This window comes from Lytechinus variegatus, chromosome 8 (assembly GCF_018143015.1).
Source record: "Lytechinus variegatus isolate NC3 chromosome 8, Lvar_3.0, whole genome shotgun sequence".
Taxonomy (NCBI): Eukaryota; Metazoa; Echinodermata; class Echinoidea; order Temnopleuroida; family Toxopneustidae; genus Lytechinus; species Lytechinus variegatus.
The window spans coordinates 5,150,324-5,168,925 of record NC_054747.1 but is presented as its reverse complement, the minus strand read 5'-3'; the positions used below and the strand labels follow the sequence as shown (position 1 = coordinate 5,168,925).

The 18,602-nt window shown below is 35.9% G+C and overlaps 1 protein-coding gene across 2 annotated transcripts in view; it reads left to right on the top strand.

Moving 5' to 3' along the window:
• The first annotated feature begins 34 nt into the window (after positions 1 to 34).
• LOC121419874 (DNA polymerase epsilon catalytic subunit A-like) overlaps positions 35 to 18,602 on the top strand; it is a 59,963-nt gene continuing 41,395 nt past the window's right edge. Inside the window, exons 1-11 of one of the 2 annotated variants that reach the window (XM_041614338.1) lie at positions 35 to 338; positions 4,393 to 4,522; positions 6,008 to 6,088; positions 7,890 to 8,027; positions 8,895 to 9,049; positions 9,695 to 9,833; positions 10,970 to 11,047; positions 12,203 to 12,310; positions 13,190 to 13,386; positions 14,782 to 14,901; positions 16,735 to 16,981. In XM_041614338.1, the coding sequence (XP_041470272.1) occupies positions 265 to 338; positions 4,393 to 4,522; positions 6,008 to 6,088; positions 7,890 to 8,027; positions 8,895 to 9,049; positions 9,695 to 9,833; positions 10,970 to 11,047; positions 12,203 to 12,310; positions 13,190 to 13,386; positions 14,782 to 14,901; positions 16,735 to 16,981 (1,467 nt within the window). In that variant the 5' untranslated portion in view covers positions 35 to 264. Of the gene's footprint in view, positions 339 to 4,389; positions 4,523 to 6,007; positions 6,089 to 7,889; positions 8,028 to 8,894; positions 9,050 to 9,694; positions 9,834 to 10,969; positions 11,048 to 12,202; positions 12,311 to 13,189; positions 13,387 to 14,781; positions 14,902 to 16,734; positions 16,982 to 18,602 lie in introns of both variants that reach the window. The other variant, XM_041614336.1, reaches the window with a different exon arrangement.

Here is an 18,602-nt window from a genome sequence, read left to right as displayed (position 1 = left end):
CTGCGCGCCCTCTTTAGTTCGAAGTTAACAATTTTCGCGCCCGCGCCAAACATGAACACGAAAAAATCAACAATCTTTACTAGTATAGTGACTAGTTGATTTATTCTGAGTTTGATATTGATCTGTCCAATACGTACATGTACCAGGCTTACACATATTTGGAAGTATTACTGATGCGTTCGGAGGCTTTGAATTTGGACAAAACTTCACACGAGAGGCAGATAATTAAAATATTTATCACTGACTGTCTGTTCGGATTTCAGAATGGTTCTGCAGAACAGCGGCCGCTACAGGGCCGATCGCAGTGAGAACGCCGATGGTTCCGGGGGAGGTAGTAGGTGAGTGAGTGGACCCTACTTCCTGCAGGCATTCAGCTGCATCTGCAGTGAAACCGTCGTCAATCGACTTCATGGACTTTGACTCGAGCCTGTCTTTCAATGCAACATAGATCTAACGAGTAACGTTACAGCACGTGCTACAAAAACCTGATAGAATTAGGAACGTCATTAGGCCTAGGCCTATTCATCATTTCATTGTCATTGATTCATTGAATCAAGATTCATCATGACATTTTTCATTTTGAGATTTAAGAACCCATAATCAATTGTGAAGCTGCATTTTGAACATGCTAACGCATTCCAAGACTAGAAGAAATGCAACAAATACCTCAATCAGCTGTGTTCATTCAGTGCTTTGCTATTCTATTCAACTGGGGCGGTATTATGAAAACGTTCTTATCTACGTCATGATCTTAAAGTCAAATTGATATTCTGAAAATGTTCTTATCTTTTTCTTATATTTTGTCAAATTTTTGGTCTTATCTTGCTCTCCATCCTATGCTGAGCGGGTGAAGCTTTACTCGCGCATATCATAGTACAGAAGCGCAAAATGGAGATAAGTGGTATTTTGAAAACGTTCTTAACTTTTCTCTTATCTTTCACGATATTTAGGATAATATTTAAGATAGCTAGAGGGTTATCACATCTCATGATATCCGCGTTCCTTCTTGCTCAAAATCGATGGCCACTAGTATTAACAAGTACCCACAAGTATTCCACCATTTCTTTGAATCTTTCATTCACCCTTTATTTTGCCTGTCACCTTTTCTAGCCTTTCTTTCTTTGGCATTATCGTGATATAGGTAACCACCATTCACTTCATACAGCAGCGCTTTATTCAGTCGCACGCACGGTTCCCTATTTCCACCTCCATTCACTTTGTACACAAATGCGCGTACACAAATCTATGAGTGGTTTCCAAAACCACGATTTGGCCCTTTCTTTCTTTCTGTCTGTCTGTCTGTACTATCTGTCTGTCTTTCTTTTCTTTCATTCTTTATTATATCTTTTGTTTTATTATTTTTAAATGTTATAATTTCTTTCTTGCTTTTCTTTTGCTTGGTTTCATTTATTCTTCATCTTCCTTTTTTTTTACTAATTCTGCTTCCCCCCTTTTCTCTCTTCTTTCCTTTTCTTTTTGTTTCCTTTTTCTTCCTTTCTTCCTTCACTTTTTTGTAATCTTTTTCTTTCTTTCATTCTTTCGTTTTTGTCTCACCTGCGAAGCAAAGTGAGACTATAGGCGCCGCTTTTCCGACGGCGACGGCGGCGGCGGCGGCGTCAACATCAAATCTTAACCTGAGGTTAAGTTTTTGAAATGACGTCATAACTTAGAAAGTATATGGACCTAGTTAATAAAACTTGGCCATAAGGTTAATCAAGTATTACTTAACATCCTATTAGAGTTTCATGTCACATGACCAAGGTCAAAGGTCATTTAGGGTCAATGAACTTAGACCATGTTGGAGGATTCAACATCGAAATCTTAACCTGAGGTTAAGTTTTTGAAATGTCATCATAACTTAGAAAATATATGGACCTAGTTCATGAAACTTGGACACAAGGTTAAAGGGGAATCCAACCCAAATAAAAACTTGTTTTTATAAGGAAAAGAAAAATCAGACAAGTTGATAGGTGAAAGTTTGAACAATATTGGACAAACAAAAAGAAAGATATGAATTTTCAAAAGTTGTAAATATTGGTAATCACTATACCCATGGAGATTTCAAATTGGCCGCATATGGGATGTCATAGAGATGTAAGGCAAGGACTACTCTTCCATGTACTCCAATACATATTATGGCTAAAATGTCATTTTTCCCAAAAGTTTTATTGTAAATTATATTTTTCTTTCATGAGGACATAAAACAATATACTACATGGGTTATATTTAGATTACTGCCCCAGGGGAATGTTTACTTAGGAGAAAACCACAAATCCCTGATAATAAAGTACATGGCCTATGGGAAAGTTGTCCTTGCCCCTTGTTATAATTTACTTACCCATTTGCCAATTTGAAATCTACGTAGTATTAGTGATCTCAATTTTAAAGTAGCTATAACTTTCTAATTGCTTGTCCAATTTCTTTCAAACTTTCACCATTCTGTTTAATTTATTTTTCTCCTTCCCAACACAACATTTTATGGCCAAGGCTGGATTCCCCTTTAATCAAGTATCACTGAGCATCCTACATGAGTTTCACGTCACATGACCAAGGTCAAAGGTCATTTAGGGTCAATGAACTTTGGTCGAATTGGGGATATCTGTTGAATTCCCATCATAACTTTGAAAGTTTATGGATCTGATTCATGAAACTTAGACATAATAGTAATCAAGCATCACTGAAAATTTTGTGCAAGTTTCAGGTCTCATGATTAAGGTCAAAGGTCATTTAGGGTCAATGAACTTTGGCCGAATCTGGGGTATCTGTTGAATTACCATCATAACTTTAAAAGTTTATTGGTCTAGTTCGTTAAACTTGGACATTAGAGTAATCAAGTATCACTGAACATCCTGTGCGCGTTTCAGGTCACATGACCAAGGTCAAAGGTCAATGAACTTTGGCCGAATTGGGTGTATCTGTTCAATTACCATCATAATTTTGAGAGTTTATGGATCTGATTCATGAAACTTGTACATAAGAGTAATCAAGTATCACTGAACATCCTGTTCGAGTTTCAGGTCACATGATCAAGGTCAAAGGTCATTTAGGGTCAATGAACTTTGGCCGAATCGGGGAAATCTGTTGAATTACCATCATAACTTTGAAAGTTTATTGGTCTAGTTCGTTAAACTTGGACATTAGAGTAATCAAGTATCACTGAACATCCTGTGCGCTTTTCAGGTCACATGACCAAGGTCAAAGGTCAATGAACTTTGGCCATATTGGGTGTATCTGTTGAATAACCATCATATCTCTGTAAGTTTATTGGTCTAGTTCATAAAAAGTGGACATAAGAGTAACCATGTATCACTGAACATCTTGTGCGAGTTAGAGTAGTTTTCAAAGTCAGCACTGCTGCTATATTGAACTGCGTGATGCAGGTGAGACGGCCAGAGGCATTCCACTTGTTATATATGCTTCTTCTTTTTTCATTCATTCATTTTATTTTTTCCTTTTTCTTTTTCTTCTTTCACCTTACTTTTTAATTTTTCTTAATTTTTTATAGAATTTTTCTGTTTTTTTTTCATTTTTCTTCCGTTTGTTCTTTCTTTGATTTTCATGTCTGCTTTCTGACACTTTCGTGTCTTATTTGCTTTCCTTTTGTTTTATACTTTATTTCGCCCATTCTTGTTTCATTTGTTCGTTATTTACTCTTTCTTCTATCTGTCTTCTGTTGATTTTTTGAAATTAAAAAAAAAATCTATTCTTTCTATTAATGTTTTTTTTCGTTTTCTTTTCCTGACTTTTTATTTTCCCTTTTCATTCTTTTTCTTTCTTTCTTTTTCTCAGAAAAATAAATAAGTCATGATCATTGAAACATGAGTTACGCTTCAATGATCACAAAAAATATTAAAATAATATGCATTATTACACTTATTGAATTATAATCATTCATGCGTGACCAATAACAATTTGCAACTAGATGAAAAAAAGACTATACTTTTCTTGTTCATGTGATAAATTATTCATTAGAGTTTATGAAAGCCAGGTTACAATTTCACAGTCCACTTATCTTTCAGTGTTTTTTAATGTAAAGTGTACAAATAATTATTGTAGACACTGTATGTTGAGAGCTGCGAGAGGGCGCGAAATATTACCTATACGCTTGCTTGTTTACATCGGAAGTTTGTATTGCTGGTTGCGTTCTAGGCGCTCAGCATTTTTTCCTCTTGGCCTAGGCCCTATTGTTTTTTTTTCACTGTCAAAAGATGGTGTACTTCACCTTGATTTTCTTATATTTCAAACATCACCTGAGCTGAAGGGCGAGTGGATGGTTAGACATTTCTTCTGACCTCACACTTTTTGCTTGATTCTTAGTTGATTTTAATACCCGGAGGTCTTGCCCATTTTTCACTTGTCTTCCACCTATCTTATTTTTTTGGGTTCAAGCAGAAGATCAGAGGATTCATCTGAGGCCAGACTACAGAGGGCGACAATCAATGATGAATTGGATTCCTTGTATGGATTTGATCGCTACAAAGAACCAGCTGAGAGGGTGGGATGGCTCATCAACATGCATCCAGTAAGCATTCATTATTAAAGGACAAGTCCACTCCAACAAAAACTTGATTTGAATAAAAGGAGAAAATTTCAAGAAACATAACACTGAAAATTTCATCAAAATCGGATTTGAAATAAGAAAGTTATGACATTTTAAAGTTTCGCTTATTTTTAACAAAATGGTTATATGAACGAGCCAGTTACATCCAAATGAGAGAGTCGATGACATCACTCACTATTTCTTTTGTATTTTATTATATGAAATAATTGCATTTTCTCATCATTGTCATGTGAAATGGAGTTTCATTCCTCACTGACCACGTGGAATTCCATTATTTCAGGCAAGGAGGTCCTAATCGTCAAATTTGTAAAAATTGAAATATTGTATAATTCAAACAATAAAAACAAAAGAAATAGTGAGTGAGTGACATTATCAACTCTCATTTGGATGTAACTGGCTCGTTCATATAACCATTTTGTTGAAAATAAGCGAAACTTTGAAATGTCATAACTTTCTTATTTTACATCCGATTTAGATGAAATTTTCAGCATTGTGCTTGTCTGATTTTTCTCTATTGATTCAAATCAACATTTTTCTGAGGTGGACTTGACCTCTAAGCTTAAATCTGGGTACATCCATTATGCAAAACAATTTGCTTGATTGCTTCCTGTCTCCTTGCCAAAATCTCATACATTTACCGCCCCACCCTACCTGTGTGTTTGTTGATGCTGTTTGTGCATTTATTCATTCAATGTACTGGGAACTACTACTCACAAGTTTTTATAAACTTTTCTGTAATTTACAATTTTCGCTGATATTATTCGTCATTCCTGTACATATTGTATATGCTGAGAAAATAAATTGAACTGAACTGAATTGAAAAAATTATTTCAGAGGGTGGGACTTAATGTTCATTTAATAAATTAGTATTTAGAAAATAAATCTTAATCAAAATAAAAAATGAGGAGTGAAAACAGATCTATGTGAATACTAAAGAATTATTGCAATTCCATTGAATAACAATAAATTGATTGATTTGATTTTGAATTCCTTCCTTATGCAGATTACCATCTGGAGGGTTTAATGAATTAAATTCTGAATTGGAATGTTCCATGATACATAGGGGTGTTATATGAGAGGATGTTTGACTTTGAATCAACTTTTAATTTCAAACTGGTGAAATTTATTTGCTGTAATTGTGATATTGTATGATGTAAAGTTAACATGAATTAATGTAAAATGTCTTCGGTCTTAAAAATTACAAATAAAATTTCAAACTGTTAAAAAAAGGATTTCAACATGAATGTGATTCACATTTCCTGCTAAGATTTAGAATAAATAATAGAACTCAATGGGTACATGTAAGTGTCTTGGTGGAGTTTATTTTAATAGCATTGGGTTATTGGTTCAACATTCTTAAAAAACCGTGAGTGTTATTTCACCATTTTATGTGCCAATCTTTTTGTTCATCTTAGACTTTTTTTCCCCTGTTTTTCTTCCTACCAGGCAGACATTTTGGATGAGAGTAAAAAGCTAATCAGTGCAGTGGACTACTATTTCCTACAAGATGATGGTAGTCGTTTCAAGGTACCCTATCACCTAAAATCGTTTGGTTGGTTTGATTTTAATGGTTGCAAATTTTGATCGTTGTAAAAATATAGATTTCAAAATTTTAAGGCCAAGGATATTTGTGTGTATTGTTATTAAAGGGATTGTCTGGGCTGAAAATATATCTCAATAAATAGAGTAAAATTCACAAAGCGAAATGCTGAAAATTTCATCAAAATTGAATAACAAAGAACAAAGTTATTGAATTCAAAAGTTTATCAATATTTTGTGAAAACAGTTACATGCACATCGTCATGAATATTCATTAGGTGGGCTGATGATGTCATATCCCTATTTTCCTTTTTCTTTTGTTATATGAAATCACAACTGTTTCATTTTTTCATACATGTTTAATGATGTGTCTCCATTATGATGAAATAAGTTGCGGCAATAAATAACTAATGCTTTTAATCAGTTGTCAATCCAATGAATTGATTTAGTGCTTGGTAGAATTTTTTGAATAAACCTATTTTCATATCATAAAATACAAATGAACAAGTAGGGATGTGACATCATCAGCCCATCTAATGAATACTCATAAGGATACCAAATTTTTTTTTGAAGTACAATTGATCAGGATCCTACAAAGAGTCTGTGAATAAAAAAATTAGTAGTTTTGGGGCCGTATGACAGCCTTGTAGATTTTATCCCACACTAACACCATGCAAGTGGTGATCGAAGGCTGAGATCTCACACCCTCCTCGGCTGTGAGATGGGCCCAAATAACCCGGCCCTTTTAGGGTTAAGTGCCTTTAACAGTGAATCCCCCTCCTATCCATCTCACACCAATCTTTTTATGACCTATTGTTCTCGTGTTCGTGCGTACGGTCCTGGAGATTAGTATAAATAGAGTAGGATATCAAACAATTTTCGTCACTTGATAAAGAGTTGCAGCGGCACTCGAAAGCTTGTGAACTTGTAAGCCAGTGAACACTTTTTGCGAGAGTGATCCTTGTCGCAATCTGGGTATAGTTTTTGATTCTCACATGACAATGTCGAATCACATTTCTTTTATTTGTAGATCAGTTCGCTACCACTTGCGAAACATTGGTTTTATTAGGAATTACTTGTCTCGACCGGCCACAGAAAAATTGGTTCACGTTTTAATTTTGTCCCGTCTTGATTTTGGAAATTCCCTATTGTTTAATCTACCCCAGAATCAGTTAGTGAAAGTTCAGAAACTTCAAAATGCTGCCGCTTGCATCGTTTCTCTATCCACCAGGCGCACTCACATTACTCCTATTTTAAGATCCTTACATTGGCTCCCTTTTAAACAGCGTATTATGTTCAAGATTTTGTTGTTAACTTTCCATTGTGTTCATGGCTCATCTCCCCAGTACCTTATTTCACTGATCAAAAGTTATACCCCTTTAAGATACTTGGTTCCTCCCTTTCCAATTCTCTTGTTACCCCCAAAGTTTCCAAAACCTGGGGTGAAAGATCATAACATCAAACAGTGCTTGACTTCTGAAACTTTCAAAAATTACCTCAAAACATTTCTGTTCAATTCTTCTTAATTTCTTTTATAATTTCCTAAAAAGCGCCTTGAGCACTCTACAGAGTGGATTTGGCACGATATAAGTCTTAATTATTATTATTATTATTATCACGAATTTCCTAGAAATCCAGTGAACACTTTTTGCAAGAGTGACCACGAATTTCCTTGTTGACCATAGTAGATTGCGAGACAAATGAATACCCTCTAGCAATTAAGAATGATCTTATTTTATTTTGTGTTTGAAAAGAAAACTTCTATTAAGAAATCTCTTTTTTGTTTCAGGTTTCCCTCCCGTTCAAACCTTACTTCTACATCGTCACCAAGAAGGAATGTGAGAGGGAGGTATCCGCGTACCTGACCCGGAGACACGCCGGAACACTTGCTTCAGTGGAAACGGTCTATAAGGAAGACCTTGACTTGGTATGTGTTCATCTGGGCCCCGTCTTACAAAGAGTTACGATTGATCTATCTCAAGTATATGGAAAGCTTTCTCTGTCATAATTTTTCTTTAGATTTGCTCAATGTCCATTGAAAACAAAGAACTGTCAAGAAAACAGTGAATGTATTGAATATACATCATTTCTAAAAAATATTTTGAACAAACATGTAAGTTTAGACGTTGACGTTGCTGGCTTTCCATAGTTGCGATTGATTGGATCGATTGCAACTCTTTGTAAGACGGGGCCCAAAACCAGATTCTACAAATGGGATTGAATTCTAGTATGCTGAGAAGTCCCTTTGGGTTCATTCTCACAGTTAATTCTCATTCTTAATTCCTATTTTATCACTAGTAATCATTCATAATTTTTGTAAAAAGTACAAAAATCTGAAGAAAAAAAAATTTCAAAGAGAATATGGTATCTTCAAGTTAAAAAAGTGAAAGTAAATCAATCCGAAGTGATGTTCATCAACAGCATTCTAAGGATCATCTTATTTTTATGGGAACCCTACAACATGATGCATTGTGATGCGGGAACTAAAAAAGGCATGTTCACCATCCATTATCAAATATTTCATGTTAAACACCTGTAATTGTACCTGTATTCTGTCATGGAAACATAGATCCATCTGTTCCTATTAAATAGGCATATTTTTTAGAGCGAAATAGATTTTCATTTAATAACCTGTGCATTGCTATTTCTGTGAACATGCATACTTAGTAATGAAAGGGAATTTTAAGAATGTTTCTCTTTCTGGAAAGCCCACAATAGCAGATATGTTGAAATTATGAGTGTCGATGTTACTTTTCTAAGATTGGGACTGTATCCCCTCATTATTTACCAACAGCCAAATCACTTGGTGGGTCTGAAGAGATGTTGCCTGAAGCTAAGCTTCCACTCGACACAGGATCTAATGAAGGTGCGACGAGAGATCATGCCGAGGGTTCGCAAGAATCGAGAGCACGAGAAATCTTCCTCTGCATACACTGCCCTTCTAACCAGGTATTTGCCTATTTCTTCAACCATTGGACCTTATTCTGAATGCAGGCTTTAGCACTCAGGTTTAAACTCTTGACCCTACATGTATATCTTAAATGTTACTTTGGCCACTATGGTACCAAACACAGGCAACTTGATTTTTAGTGGCTTTTGAATCATGTTGCCGTAGAAGGTAGTATAAAGTTACCATAATCTTAAGTTCTCTCCAAATGACCCATGGTCTAATATTGTTAACTATGGATAGCCAATTGTGAGACAAATTTTTAACAGAACAGGCTCTTTAAATCAGTGTATTTGACACCCAAATCATTTCATTACTTTCAGGGAAATATAGTAACTAGAATAAGGTCTACTCTATTAAAATCTGGGAAAAGAACAAGCAAAATTTTAGATTTTCAGCTTCTTGTAATTTTAGTAGAGTTAGACCATGGCTTAGGATAAAATTCTAGTATGTTCCATTTGTACCGACTCTTAAGTCATCAACTTGAAGTGACCCAAAATAGCCTACTCACGTGAAGATATTATCCTTTATTGTAATTTTTTACAATAATGGAAATAAAGAGAATTATTGGAGGAATTATGTTCAATTCTCAGTTAGTGAGGATGATTATAGAATAACTTCTCATTTCTTCTCATTTTTATGGTCAGCCATCTTGCTGGGAATGATAGTACTGTTGGCAGCAAAGGAGGGAAGAAGATAAACGATCAGATGGACAATATACTTGATATCAGAGAATATGATGTCCCTTACCATGTTAGAGTGGCCATTGATAAGAAGATTCATGTGGTAAGTGTTATAGGTAAAATTTGAATGGAAAATATCATATTTGAGGTTAAAATTGATTGAAAGAATACTAATATAACCATTATGAAAGATTTCAAGCCTTTATTTTGGAGTAAAGGCCAAATTAGTTTCAAATCGTAGCCAATTGTATGACTGCTATGACGTCATTACGACTAGATATTAAATTCGCTTTTATTCTAAGAAGGATGATAGCATTATCACAGATTTGAACATAGGTATTCGTGCGATGATTTAGAACATTACACAGTAAGATAATCCATGTTTCAATAATAGCATCAAATTCTTGTAGGTCTTATTCCAAAATCGGGTCGCAAACCAATCGTAAGGTGTGCGGTCGCCTTTATAGGTAAAAGGCAGTAGTTGCTGCAAACAATTATTTTATGAGAAGGTCTTTTAAATCAAGGTCAATCTTCAAAATATTATCATACATCTAGATCTGATACATTGATTTAAACTTATCTGTGTAAAATTAAAGATACCTAAATTTCTCAGGAAATTGCCAATCTTGTGTTAAACCCTAGTTGATACCATGTTAGAGTGGGCATTGTCACAGTTGCACTGGTGAAGCCTACTCCAGATAAACAAATCTGTCGGTCTGGAGTTGTTTCGGTGTGATTTTTACTTTATATTAAATGTCAGAGCACCAAATCTATTTTGTCTTATTTTTGGATCTCCACAATGATAAATCTGAAACTTATCTTCTCTGATATACTCTCCACGGAAGCGCCGTGGTGTAGCGGTTCTGACTCTCGCCTTATAATCAGAGGGTCGTGTGTTCGAATCCCACCATGGCCTAGCGTCCTTTGGCAAGGCGTTAATCCACAATTTGCCACTCTCGACCCAGGTGTTAAATGGGTACCCGGTAGGATGTGAAAGCCTATATGTAGTATGCCTAGCAATTGAGTCTTGGAACTCTTGTTGGATTGCTCCCCAGGGAGTTGAGAAGGTGCATACATTGTATGCGGGCATGCAAGGATCCGATGACCGGGGTAATAATATGTCTGTAAAGCGCTTAGAGACGTCGTTCCGATGTATTAAGCGCTATATAAATGCGGAATATTATTATTATTATTATTACTCTTTCTTTCTGTCTTTGTTTCTCTCTTTGTCTTATACAGGGTCATTGGTATTCAGTGCAGGGAAGAGGATCTATGGCACCTATCATCAAACAGAGAGATGATTTATTAGAAAGACCGGTAAGTATTCCCTTCTTTACTACTTCATTCCAAACACTGCCCTCTCGTGAATAATCATCAAATCCAGGGTCCCATTACTAAGAGTTACCATTATGGTAATTTGGATGGAATCCTTGATTCTGATTGGTGGTTGATCATTATTACCATAGAAACCATTGGATGGCAAAGTTACCATAATAAACTTTTATGATAGGACCCAGGATGGTGGTTCACAAAGATTTATGTACATATGACTAAAATGTCACTTTGATTTTGAGTTGCCTGTGGTATAATGTGAATAAACTGATTGGTCGGATCATGCCCAGATGACCTGCACTACGGCTTATTAATCAATGAAATTATGCATTATATATCTTGTGTGTGTTCATTAGATTAAAACCTATTTCTATCAAGTCTTCCTAAAACACACTAAGATTGAATTTAGCATGACATGCTTCTAAAATTGCTTACACTTCATAATTCCGAAGGTTCTTTATTCCGAAGGTTCGTAATTCCGAAACACATAAATTGCCTATACCTCTATGTGCGTTAATCCGAAAGCGAAAAAGGGTTCGTTAATCCGAACATTTGTGGCGTAATTCCGAAGGTTCGTTTGTCTGAAAACGAAATGAACAATGAACCTCATTTCGTTTTCGGACAAACAAACCTTCGGAACAAGGAACCTTATTTCGTTTTCGGATTAACAAACCTTCGGATTATCGGAACTTTTGGAATAACGAATCTTTAGAATTACGAATGTATACGCTAAAATCAGGCAGTCAAATCTGTTTATAAAAACATCAAAAATGGTATTTATGAACAAATGGTCATAGAAATAAGAATTGAGTAAAATTTCCATGATTTTTCACTTCTTAGTCTTGAAAACATGGCATTACATGTAGCTTTGCCAAAATTTCCTCTGATATAGTTTGATGTGTTTTGCTTTACTTCTCAGGACCTGATGGGCTTGCCCTTGACACTGAAACTACCGAACTTTGACATTGAACCTTTTTTAAGCTTTTTAAAATTCCCTCTGTAATCTATTGATCTGTTTTTATTTCTCACGACCTGGTGGTGCTTGCCTTTGATTTTGAAACCATTAAACTTTGACATTTAAGCATTATGTGTAGGTGTATGAAACCATCATGAAAATATTTTGATGCCTTTATTCCTCAGGACCCAGTAGTACTTGCCTTTGATATTGAGACCACCAAACTTCCCCTCAAGTTCCCTGATGCAGAGACAGACAGCGTCATGATGATCTCATATATGATAGATGGACAGGTTAGTAGTCATCAATACATTATCATTATCTAATCATACACAGTGTAAACAAAAGATTCATATTGATCTACATGTATACTACCGATATTATCGCCCAATTTTAGGCCTTGAATGTTTAATCCAAGACAGTATCATTTCCTGTGCGCGGGCTTAATGTGTGCACATCAGATACAGATCTATGTAGCCATATTACTCTGTACTTGCATTGTCAAGTACAGAGTTTAGCTTGGAAGAGCTGCTTATTCCTTCAAGGTTCAAGGTTCAAGTTCAATCTATACTGACTGCACAGAAAATTTATTAGCACTAACAGTGCGCAAACAGAGGCCCTGTTACAACCGGTAATATGGCAGCGATGCCTAATAATACAACAATGCATCACTTACACATTGAAATGTTTTGATTTCACAATCGAAAAATGTGAATGGGCTTAATGCTAGCGCTCTGGTAGGCTAACAACGTTTCTGTGCAGCTGGCACTGGTAGCTAAACTAGTGTGTTCTCATTGTCCTTCCTGCTATTAATTTTCACAAAACAAAAATAGAATTGATGTTAATGCTGGAATTTGTTGTCTTGTACCAATAAGGGTGCTAAATAATAGCCCCCATCCTCAGTCATATTTGAGATAATTTTCAGGTGGATTTTTTTTTGGGGGGACTTTGAAATAAAATGACCTTTATTGATTGGCTACCACATTCCTGTCTTACAATCCATCCCCAATGAATATCGTTTTTTTATTGATAAACCAATCAAATGAAATAAATAGAAATAAGAATAAACAGAAAAAAGCCTCTCAAGATGCATTCTGCAACCTTTGTGACTATGTTTGAATATATCCTGCCTATATGTGTAATCTCTCTTCTTTACACCAATGTTCTAAAAGGGTTATCTAATCACTAATCGTGAGATCATCTCAGAAGATGTGGAAGACTTTGAATACACCCCAAAGCCTGAGTTCGAAGGACCGTTCATCGTTTTCAATGAGGAGAACGAGGTCGCCTGCCTTCAGAAATTCATCGATCACATCGTCGAGATCAAACCCAACATCATTGTCACATACAATGGAGACAATTTTGATTGGTATGTATAACAGTGTATGGATACATCCACAATGTTTAACTTGTTCAGAATATACATGAGTTATTTCCATGGCTTTTTCCATATCTCTGTTCACCTTAGGTTGTTGTCGGAGGCATTATGATTTTAGGTCACCCGTCTGTTCATTTTCTGTCTGTTTCCATTCTTGCTCTCTTGATAACTAAGGAACAGTTTGAGGGTTCAGTATTAAACTTGGCTCATGTTTGCATGTGGGAGTGGCAATGATCCGATAGTATTGTGGGGTGTGAGGTCAAATGTCAAAGGTACTGGTTTGATTTGTAGATTTTTGTAATGGTTTGTATTCCATAGGGTCCTTCATTGATAATAATAATAATTACAATGCGCCTTGCAATAGACTATTTCTAGATAGATGGTGCTATATAATAACCTATTATTATTGAGCCAAGATAGAAATATATTATTGACATGTACTTTTCTGCATCTAGGCATTTTATTGAGACGATCTGAGCACAGATCGATTGGTCAAATGTTCTTTATTTGTGTCTGTAGGCCTATCATCAAGACCTGATTCAATCACAGCAAGATTTGTCTAAATGTTTTTTATTTTGTGGAAGAGCCGTGGTGTAGTGGTTCCGACTCTCGCCTTGTAAACAGAGGGTCGTGTGCTCGAATCCCACCATGGCCTAGCTTCCTGGCATTAATCCACACTTTGCCACTCTCGACCCAAGTGCTAAATGGGTACCCGGTAGGATGCAAAAGATATTGTATGTTTGATTTTGCCAGCACCATAATGTGGCTGCGATGAATGCAAGGAATGCTCCCCAGGGAGTGGAAATTGTGCACTTTTCATGCGGATTGAAATGAATCCAATGACCGGGGTAATAATATGATGTAAAGCGTTTTGAGACATTCTGGGAAAAGCACTATATAAAAATTGGCTATTATTATTGTTATTATTTTGTGCCTCTAGATGATTAATTGAGCCAATTATCCAAATACAGATCGATTGGTGTTATGTCTCTTTTTTGTTTGTCAATAGGCCTTTCATTGAGACCAGGGTCCCGTAACACAAAGGTTAGCAATTAATCGTACCCTTGATTTTTAAGATTGATTGTGCATTGTAGTAAATTGAATCAATCATAAAAAAATGTTCTACGATCATTGCTAAGCTTTGTGATATGGGACCCCGGATTATGGTATTGATATGTACAGAGTTTGGTCTAATGTTTGTTTTATTTTTGTTTATAGGCCTTTCATCGAGACCAGATATAAACATCATGGTATTGATATGTACAGAGTTTGGTCTAATGTTTGTTTTATTTTTGTCTATAGGCCTTTCATCGAGATCAGATATAAACATCATGGTATTGATATGTACAGAGTTTGGTCTAATGTTTGTATTATTTTTGTTTATAGGCCTTTCATCGAGACCAGATATAAACATCATGGTATTGATATGTACAGAGAGATTGGGTTTCAGAAGGATGCCGCTGGTGAATACAAGTGCAGGAGTGTGATACATATGGATGCTTATAGGTAGGTCATCACTCAAGCATCTTGATGGGGGTAAACAGAGCTACCAGCTAGTAGGATTTTATCCTATTAGATAGGTTTTTAAGGGGAAAGTTACACTAACTGGGACTGTTCCCTGAGAAATAGAATTTTTGAAACTTGTAAGGATGAGGAGTTTTGTACAATGTAGTATGATTTTTAAAAGGAAAGCGACACTATGCCTGGACCCTAGTAAACAGCGTAACTGATCGAGCCTCGTCAGCTAGCGCTAAATTATCAGATGCAGAAGTGTGATACATATGGATGCTTATAGGTAGGTCATCACTCAAGCTTCATGATGGGGGTAGAAAGAGCTACTAGTTAGAAGGTTGTTATCCTATTATTAGATTTAAGGGGAAAGTTACACTCAATTGGATTGTTCCCTGAGAAATTGGATTTTCGAAACTTGTAAGGATGAGGAGTTTGTACAATTTAGTATGATTTTTAAGGGAAAGCGACACTCAATAGGATTGTTCCCGTAGAAGTGGGATTTTTGAAACTTGTTAGATTGATGATTTTTGGTATGTTTTTCCTGAATTTGAAAGAAAATAGGATCTTATGCACGAAAATAGCATAAATAGAAATTTGGAATTGGATATTTTTCACAATTAAGGTTGGATGCTCTGTGTATGCAATGGGTGAACATTGTTGCTGTATTCATTAGGGTGTTGTAAGAAGTTTTAGATAATTGCAAATATATTTTGATAGGAAGTCATAATCATTTGTCTTGCAATTTGTTGCAAATTTGCACTTAATGATCTGCTTCTTGCATCAAGGAGTGAATGATAACAGATTTGCTATGGCTATTATTGATATGCCGATTCGGTGGATTGGTTGCATTGATTAGGCCGAAATTCACAATGCATCATGGGAAAAAGTCGACATCTGTTGCACGTGCTAGTACTAAAAGTGAATGCATACATGTGATTATTCAGTGCTATCTGATACGGCTTGATCAGACATGCTGTTTGCTAGGGTCCAGGGGTAGGAGATACAGTTTCCTGTATATTTCTTTGCGAAATTAAGTATGTTTTTGGTGAATTCTTGCCATATGATTTTCATTTTTGAAGCACTAGTACTGTGCGCTGCCTGTGTGCGATGTCAACCCAAAAGTTAGAAATTTGGTCTACTCACTGCATCTGATAGTTGGCACATCATATTCTGAATCCACCGAATTATTAAAATTGCAGAAGAAATTTGAAATTTATTGCAATATTTTCTCTCAACACCCTCTTTGATTGATGAAATAACTAAGCCTGGAATGATTTTGAATTATAAGAGAGGAGAAAACATTTGATTACAAAATCAAGCGATACATTGGAAACTAAAATCCAGAATGCATTCATGAAGAGTATTATTCATTCGTTCTGAAAGTTCTGTATGATTTGACAAGAAAAATACGAAATTGTGAAGAGATATTCTTCAATGATTTTGGTAGGAAATATTTAATCACTTAGAAATTTCTATACAAAGCATGACATTCTGGCCAAGCAATATCATTAAATAAACTCAGAGAAAAAAATTCATTGGGGCTTGGGGCTAATTCTCCCCCGAAGTGCCCCACAGAGCCCTATATATAGAGCCCCTTTAATTCACATAGGGTGTAGTATGCATGTAAGCTGTATTGGGCCAGTGAGCTGAAATTGATTTCACAAAGTGAGGTTTACATAAACATACTAGATCATAAATCTAAAACTTCAATGGTATGGTGAGTTGATGGAAATTGACGTTAGACTTTCTCATGAAATGATTGCGAATTCTTGAGTATCATGGTTGTAAGTACCTAAATTAAAGAAGCTTTTTGTCACTTAATTATAGATGGGTCAAGCGTGACAGCTACCTTCCTGTTGGCTCTCAGAACTTAAAGGCAGCATCCAAGGCCAAGCTTCGATACGACCCTATTGAGATGGACCCGGAGGAGATGTGCCGCATGGCCAGTGAGCAACCCCAAACCCTTGCCAACTACTCCGTCTCGGATGCGGTGGCGACATACTATCTGTACATGAAATATGTGCATCCTTTTATCTTCGCACTGTGCACCATCATTCCTATGGAACCTGATGAGGTATTGAAAAATGGTGGTGGTGATAATTTTGATGGTGATGATGATGATGATGATGATGATTTTGATGGGCATAATGATGATGATGGTGATGATGATTTTGATGGGCATAATGATGATGATGATGGTGGTGATGATGATGATGACAATGATGTTGGTGATGAAGATGATTATGATGATGTTGATGATTTTGATGGGCATAATGATGATGATGATGGTGATGATGATGATGGTGGTGATGATGATGATGATGATGACAATAATGATGTTGGTGATGAAGATGATGATGATTTTGATGGGCATAATGATGATGATGATGATGGTGATGATGATGATGATGGTGGTGATGATGATGACAATAATGATGCTGGTGATGACGATGATGATGATGATGATTTTGATGGGCATAATGATGATGATGATGATGATGGTGGTGATGATGATGATGACAATAATGATGTTGGTGATGAAGATGATGATGATGATAATGATTTTGATGGGCATAATGATGATGATGGTGATGATGATTTTGATGGGCATAATGATGATGGTGATGATGATGATGACAATAATGATGTTGGTGATGAAGATGATGATGATGATAATGATTTTGATGGGCATAATGATGATGATGGTGATGATGATTTTGATGGGCATAATGATGATGGTGATGATGGTGATGATGATGATGATGGTGGTGATGATGATGACAATAATGATGCTGGTGATGACGATGATGATGATGATGATTTTGATGGGCATAATGATGATGATGATGATGATGGTGGTGATGATGATGATGACAATAATGATGTTGGTGATGAAGATGATGATGATTTTGATGGGCATAATGATGATGATGGTGATGATGATTTTGATGGGCATAATGATGATGATGATGATGATGGTGTTGATGATGATGACAATAATGATGTTGGTGATGAAGATGATGTTTGTGATGAAGATGATGATGATGATTTTGATGGGCATAATGATGATGATGGTGATGATGATTTTGATGGGCATAATGATGATGGTGATGATGGTGATGATGATGATGATGGTGGTGATGATGATGACAATAATGATGTTGGTGATGAAGATGATGATGATGATGATTTTGATGGGCATAATGATGATAATGATGATGATGATGGTGATGATGGTGGTGATAATGATGACAATAATGATGTTGGTGATGAAGATGATGATGATTCTGATGGGCATAATGATGATGATGATGGTGATGATGATTTTGATGGGCATAATGATGATGGTGATGATGGTGATGATGATGATGATGGTGGTGATGATGATGATGATGACAATAATGATGTTGGTGATGAAGATGATGATGATGATGATTTTGATGGGCGTAATGATGATGATGGTGATGATGATTTTGATGGGCATAATGATGATGGTGATGATGGTGATGATGATGATGGTGGTGATGATGATGACAATAATGATGTTGGTGATGAAGATGATGATGATGATTTTGATGGGCATAATGATGATAATGATGATGATGGTGATGATGATTTTGATGGGCATAATGATGATGGTGATGATGGTGGTGATGATGGTGAGTGCTGTGGTGAGATTCGAACCCTTGTCCTTG